Source organism: Anastrepha ludens, chromosome 3 (assembly GCF_028408465.1).
Source record: "Anastrepha ludens isolate Willacy chromosome 3, idAnaLude1.1, whole genome shotgun sequence".
Lineage (NCBI taxonomy): Eukaryota > Metazoa > Arthropoda > Insecta > Diptera > Tephritidae > Anastrepha > Anastrepha ludens.
Genome location: NC_071499.1, coordinates 78,737,930 through 78,745,864, shown reverse-complemented (window position 1 = coordinate 78,745,864; position 7,935 = coordinate 78,737,930). Strand labels below are relative to the sequence as shown.

Genomic DNA, 7,935 nt, shown 5'->3' with positions numbered 1-7,935 from the left:
TACTTGAATTTGAGAAACACACTGCTCGGTAAATTTGTGCGATTGGATACTACTTTTTCATAGACCAAAAATATTTTGCCTTAGCTATTTTTTATTCAATACTAAATATTTGTAGACTCTTTCAAAATATATAAAATAGATTCGATTTTATATCCGATGAGGTCGCAGTTATGAAGCAAGCGTATTTATACATACATGAATATATAGAAAGAATGCTAGTTAATAGCGATTTTAGTAGCATACACATTCTAGAAAAAAAAACAGAAAAAAAAACTACTAACACCTACAAAAATAAATGTTGTTTGTCTATCATAAAAAATTATCGCTAACTTCACACACGTGCTCGGCAGTGGGTAAGCAAATACAATTAGATAGTGACACATACTAAGCACATACAAACAAACAACTACATAGATGAATAGCTGTATACGTTTAATATGAAAATCGTTAGCTGTAAAGGCAGTTTTAGGCTGTCCAGTTAGACGGAAATCGCTGCAAATACACACATGCATACATACATACATACATAGTCACACGATGTGTAAGAAAACGCGCGAGCGTAGTTGCAAATATAGTTAAGCACCTATACGTACATGTACTCGTATAAGTGGAGAGTGTGGGTGTGTGTAGTGAATTTATGAACCTAGTGTCCGCGGCATATCAACCCTTTTCCATATAAATATTAGTTTTTTCTCTTATTGAGTTTTGCTTTTATTTTTAACGATAACTGCTGTAATTATCAACACTTATGTAGTCTAACACAACTCGCATGCTCCTATAAATATGTTTGTACACTTTCACACAAAACACTTATACTTGACACTAGTGATTAAAGAAATAATAATTCTTAATATAATATAAAGTCGAGCTTATTCGACAAGCTTAAGCTGCGTGAATAACTGAGCTAGAGAGAGAGAGAAAGAAAAAAATGCCTTTGAAAACTCTCAATTGACTTCTGCTGTGGTCAGCTTACTTCAAAAATTCAAAAGCAAAATTGTTTGATTTCTTAACTCGATATTGGCTCACTACTTTTTCAAGATGAATTTGAACTATTTTGCTTTTGAAATGAAGCAACTTGACTGTAGCCTCACTGCTTTGGTTCCTTTTCGTGTGTGTGGAATACCTACTAATATTTTATACAAAGAAAACAAATGAAAAAAATTAAATTAAAATTATGTTTCTTTATGCAAATACTTGTATAATAATAATTCATGTACACAAAAAAATTTGTATTCGTAGTCCCTGTAATTTTACAGACTAACATACATACATACGTACATATGCATACATACATATTTTGTTGTATAGTAAATATAATAATTTTCATTTGGCAAACAAATTATCTGCTTCTTTCGTTCAGTTATTTGTAATTAAAGCACTCGTGTTAATTTTTCCCCCCGCCCGATTACATTAACTACCTAAATTTATGCGTTGAAAATTTCCAAAATTTTTGTAAATCAGCAAATGCAAATAATTTCGCCGCACAAATCTATGTTTTATGTGTGTAGTCATTTATCGTATATGGATTTTTCCCGCCCACCCACTCCAATGCCTTTGAATAATGTAAAAGCCACGCTATATCACCTTATAATTTTAGCTAAAAACAAAATTCAAAATAAAAACTTTATACAAATTGAATATACTTGTATTCGTATATGCATACATATTTATATTTGCAATATTTATTAATTTATATGATGTTCTTTTATATCCTCCTTTGCCACCACATATATCTAAAATTCATTGCTACTAAACACACGTTAATGCCATGCTATGCCATGCCATGCAATCGGAACACTTTGCCAAATAAAAATTATCATCTCTTTAAAAATAAAAACATTACAATACAAAACAAAACTTATTAACTTCAACTCGAAACAAAAAAAAAACATTTATACGAAAATTTTCAATAAAAAAAAAATTAACAAAAACAAAACACTTGCATATTCGAAACAACATCAGATTTATGGCACTGCTCCCACAAAAATGGATTGAGGTAGATCTAAAAACATTAAGGGCTATACGTGTGCTAAGGCCCTTGAAATTAGTCTCTGGAATTCCTAGTGAGTAGTTTCATTAGTTGTAAGCGCTTATAAAGTTAAACATTTTAAATATGTATCTATGTAGAATAAAAACCTTGTGTATGTATATAAATTAACTGTACTTAATAACATTTTTTTCCAATAATTTTACCACGTTTTTATATAATTTCATAACAATTACCGTAGAATGCTAATACTTTAGTATCTAAAAAATGAGAAGAAAAACTATTATGATGTTTTTAGCTTTAGTTCTACTTTAAATAAATCATTTAATAATGAAATAATGAAATATGTTAGCCTACAAGTCGTCACACAAAACTTGTATAATAAAAATTAAAAAAAAAAAAAAAAAAAAAAAAAAAATCAATTAAAATTAGCTAATATTTTCTCTTTGGTTTTTTGGAGTCACAAAGCTAAAAATATATAGTAACAATAAAGTAAATAATTGGCGCTTCGCCATTTTTGGGTAATTGGGCAAGCTCCTCCTCTTAGTTGTGGCATGAGTCGTGTTGTGGTTCTACAAATGGAGGGACCTACAATTTCAAGCCTACTCCGAACGGCAGATATTTTTATGAGGAGGTTTTCCATGGCAGAAATACACGTAGAGGCTTGTCATTGACTGCTGAGGGGCGGCCGCTATTAGAAAAAATTTTTTCTAACATTTTGCTATTTTATAGACGGAGATTCGAACCTACGTTCTTTCTGAATTTCGATTAGTAGGCGGCTGCCACTAACAATATATACGTAAATATATTTAGAAAAAATACGCCCTCTTCTATTTATGTGCTTACTTTCCGATACTGTAAAAAATGGTTAGCATAACCTTTTAATCAATTTTTAACAATTTTGTATAGCTTGATAGTTGCTAAAGTGAATTACAATTTGAACACTGAAGAATATGAATTCTAAACGATTTCATAATAAATTTGGGAAAACAGGCTTTTTCCCATATACAATGATTCCAATTCTTAATAGTACATACTCAGCGTTCAACTTTAAAACAGTTTTTCAAAACGATAAATTTCCTTTACATGGAACAAATCATGTATTTCATTTATTTATAGCCTACTCAATTCAATCACAATAACAAATTATATTGACATATATGTAACATTTTTGAACTGAGAAATAAAAATAAACAAATTCTGAGAATTCATGTCCTTACGAACAATCGTACACAAATTGGATGCGATAGGATCCACTTTTATTTCAAGCGCGCGGGGAATTCGCGCGTCAAATTTCATAAAAAATGTTACAGTTTTTAGTTTACTACAAGTTTTGGAATGAAAGATAAACTCTTGCACAACGGCTCCATCATGAGCATGAAGGTGGAAAAACTTTTAGTGAAATCGGCTGTTTAATGAACAGAATTCATTTAACAATGCAGTTTACACTTGGAAGATACAAAAGTGACTTTTCGATTGCAAATAAAAGCCGCCTAGCCCAATGGAAGAAACTAAATGAACCCGAAGAACAAATAATTAAAAAAATTCTTTTGTGTCAGCCGTAATGTAAAATGTTTAAGGAAAATACCAATGAAGTATTTTGTGATGAAACAGTTAAAAATGTGTTGAAAAAATATAACTTCGATGGGCGAATTTCGCTAAAGTCTGAAAAACAAGCGCGCCCGTATGAAATTTGCCCTTGAATATGCATATCCTAATTCTTAGACTTCTTGAATATAGTAAAGTAAAGCGTTTTTCAGTACGAGCGCTTCAACTTTTTTTTTGAATAAAACACAAACAGTTTGACTTTTTTAACTAATTTTTTTATTATTATCGAGTTTGAACATATACATTTAAGTATGAAATTCGATTTCTTTTGCATGACCACCGCGTGCACGTTTTACGAAGTCCAATCGTTGAACCCAATTTTCGACCACCCTTTTGCATAAATCGGCCGAAATTCCAGCAATTTCGCGTTCAATATTGGCTCTGAGCTCACAAATCGTCACCGGCTTGTTACTGTAGACCAATGACTTCACATAACCCCAAAGAAAATAGTCTAGAGGCGTCAAATCACACGAGCGCGGCGGCCATTCGACCGGCCCAATTCTAGAAATAATGCGCTCATCGAACTTACTCTTCAACAAATCAATTGTAGCGTGTGGTGGGTGGCTTGTGGCCCCGTCCTGTTGAAACCACATGTCATCTAAGTCCATACCATTCAATTGCGGCCAAAAATAGTCGTTTATCATGTCGCGGTATCGATTTCCATTCACAGTAACGTGGCGATCGTTCTCGTCAACGAAAAAATATGGGCCAATTACGCCGCCGGATGTAAACCGCACCAAACAGTGATTTTTTCGGGATGCAACGGTGCCTCATGAATCACGTGTGGATTGCTTTCTGCCCAGTAACGCATATTTTGCTTGTTGACAAAGCCATTGAGCCAAAAGTGAGCTTCATCACTAAAGATGATTTTTTGGAAAATTTATAAATTTTCATAAAAAATTTGCACGATTATTTTCATAAAAAATTTGCACAATTTGCAATCGTTGCTCAAGTGTGTAGCGCTCCATGATGAAATGTATACTAATGAAGTTTACAAATAACAAGCGAAAAATAAAAAATATTGCGTCGTTCGCCCTCCCTATCGGAAAAAAGTTGAAGCGTACCTATTGAAAAACGCCTTATAACTGGAGCACTACTTTTTGTTCATATTCTACTGTTTTAAGGTACACAGGTGAAAGCAAATATAATTTAAATGGGTCCGATGGAAAGTGTTATATCTGCAGAAAGTCCAATACTGAATTTTTCGTCGAAGAATACAAAGGCTACTGTGAAGCGTGGCAGTGGTTTGGTGATGGTGTGGATATTCATTTTGTAAAAGGCATTATGGGTAAATTTGAATATCTGAACATCCATAAAGCTAAAGTTGGGCAATGTACCGTATGGCACAATTTTGCTTTGTATCAGGACAACGACCCAAAGCTCGCTTTTGTGGTTGCCAAGCTATGGCTCAGCTGCAACTGCCCTAACCAACGCCAAACATGCGCACATTTGTCTAGTCAGGAATTGTCTAGAAAATTAAGAAATACAATTTTGCGGAACAGAAGCCAATGGTACAATATTCCACCAGACCTAATACGAGTATATGTAAAAACTTGGTAAAATCTATGCAAAATCGCACTAAATACTGATGAAGAAGTTTAGTATAATATTTCAAGGACACTCAAGTTTGTGTGATTATCCGTTTGGACATGAATTCTATTTTTATACCATATGGTTGATTTTTTTAATTTCGTTCTATTTTTATATCATAGAATTCATATTGAATATAAATAGAAAATTAAAATAGAGAAATGTTGAATATAAATATAATTTATTTATATGAACAAATAGAATATGCTCTAAATAAATGAAGAATATGGTAATTTTTTAAAATAATTAATGCACAGTTCAGAAATTCTGTTTTATAGTTGAGCAGTGAAAAGCGTTTGAGCCACTGTAGGTAAAATACATAGGCATGAAATGTTCATACGCCTTGCAACAGCATTAAATATCAATTGACTTCTTAATTAAAAAAAAAATCAAGTATGTTTATCAGCATAGAATAGTTCTACGAATTTTTGTGAACTATATTTAAATCTCCGACTTTTGTGGACCATCATAATATATAATATAAGTATATATATGTGAGCAATACCAAGTAAAGTGAACCAAGCCTTTTTTGTGTAGCGTTGAATTTTTTTGAAAATTGGTTTATTTGTAGCCTTTAGTGAAGGTTGAAAATTGTGGTGAAGATTTTTTAAGGTCTATTATCTTGCTTCTTTTTAACATCCTTCAAACTCTTTTTTTTTATTTTTTAGGATAAAAAATAATTTTCCGAAATATTACAGCGGAAGTCTTACATTTGAAAAAAATTGTAGGTCCCCTCTCTTTGTAAGCACTGAGATGCACCCTAACGCGCATATAATTCCATTTCGATTGCCGTTATATCAATTAAAGAATTCAAGAAATTCTGCAAGATTTTAGTTTTAGATTGCAAATTTAAATGAGAATTAATGCATTATTTTTCGATACTATAAACGCAAACATATTTCAATATTTCCATTACTTAGCTAGAGCTCGACAACTATTAGCTGTTTAGTTTTTAGTTGCGCTAGTTTTTTTTTTTTGTTTTTGTTTTGAATTTCTAGTTAGTGTTAAATTTTCAAAAAAAAATATTGCACTTAACCTCTACTAATATACGATTTTTCTTCATCTATGCTAAAACTTCGACAACATTTTATTCGCGCTCCAAACTGCTGTGCTGCTACATCTTGGAATCTTTGCGGCGGAAAATAGGTTTACAAGTAGTTTTAAAATCCATTATCAAGGCAATGGCGCCGTTACTTCAAATCGGACTTTTGGTCTTGTTTGCGATCGTTATATTTGCAATCATCGGACTCGAGTTCTATTCGGGCGCTCTGCATAAGACTTGTTATAGTTTAGAAGATCCAAGTAAGTGAAATTTGCGTAATACCATAATTTCTTCTGTAATTTATGCCGCAGTAAGTTTTCAATGCACGGCCAATTCACGATGCTTACCATTAAAACGCTTACCATTAATATGCTTACCAGTAAAATGTCAAATAAAGTGCGTTTTAAAATAAATACAAATTTTAAAACTTATTACCTAAAAAAATATGTGATATTTCGGAGTATATTTATATGTACTAGCATCGAAACCGGAACCCCCATTGTGAGGACTGGCATTTTGACAATATAGACTTAAAAATCTCAGACCGTTTTGACAGATTTGACGTACAAAAATATTACTGTTAACTAATAACATAACATTTGCTTTTTAAATTCCCCGTCAACAATAAAATTTAAAATACATTTCTTTTTCAGATAAATCTGTTAAGGAAGGTGAATCAGAGACACCATGCAATACGGATAATGTAACGGATAAAGCGACTGGTTCATTTGTATGTAATTATAACACGAGTATGTGTCTGGAAAAATGGGAAGGGCCAAATTGGGGCATAACTAGTTTTGATAATATCGGGTTTGCCATGTTGACTGTGTTCCAATGTATCACCATGGAGGGCTGGACAGCAATACTGTATTGGGTAAATTAAAAGAAAAATCTAAACATTTAACGTACTTTGAAAATCAAGCATTTCAAGTATCGCTAGAAATACCATACAAGTGTACGTACTGCCAATTTGTATGTCTATGGCTATGTTTGTAGTTAATAACTGCTAGCACTTTTGGAAAATAACTTCTGGAAATGTCTCACTGTCTACTCGTCCATTTACATACCTATATTCATAAAGATTGTATTGTACAAAGTAAAATTATTCGAGTGCTTAAGAAGTGCGTGATACCTAAACCTGAATAAGTTTTTTATGAGCGCCGAAAGATATGCTATGTTTGTTCTTCTTTCTAAGTGTGCTATTAAGTTTTATCAAACATCTCTGTCTGTGATATTCTCTAACTATTGTTGTATATTTTAAAAGCATATCTCCAGTTTATATTCACTGTCTCTATATGTATGTATGCGTACGTTTCTCCAATTGAATTCAATATGTGGACTTCACTCGCTTACTCTGATTTTCCGTTTAGCAAAGAAAATAATAGGGGTTATTTAGTGGATCGTGTATTTTGCTAAACAACAAAATACCATATAAGCACTAGACTCTTTGTAATTTAATAGCTCAACTTTTTCTATATAACCTTCTCTCTTCTCTCTGTATGTATAAATGTATGTAAACTAGTGCAACACGAAATTCCACTAAACGGGGTCTATTTACTCTAACAGCTTGTGGGGACCAGGAGTACGGAATGTTTTACAAAGTTTTCTAGGGTTTTCTGTTAAATTTGTCTTAATACAAAATTCAATTCTTTTCTATGAAATTGTCATGAACCTTCTTCTTTAATGAAAACTTAGAAATACTTTTCTG

The 7,935-nt window shown here is 32.2% G+C and overlaps 1 protein-coding gene across 1 annotated transcript; it reads left to right on the top strand.

Annotated features, from left to right (window-relative positions):
* Positions 1 to 200: 200 nt before the first annotated feature.
* On the top strand, positions 201 to 7,110 carry LOC128857567 (voltage-dependent calcium channel type A subunit alpha-1-like). Its single transcript, XM_054093319.1, has 3 exons — positions 201 to 2,063; positions 6,332 to 6,487; positions 6,881 to 7,110. The coding sequence occupies exons 1-3, from the start codon at positions 1,967 to 1,969 to the stop codon at positions 7,108 to 7,110; spliced, it is 483 nt and encodes a 160-aa protein (XP_053949294.1). The 5' UTR covers positions 201 to 1,966.
* The last annotated feature ends 825 nt before the right edge of the window (positions 7,111 to 7,935 follow it).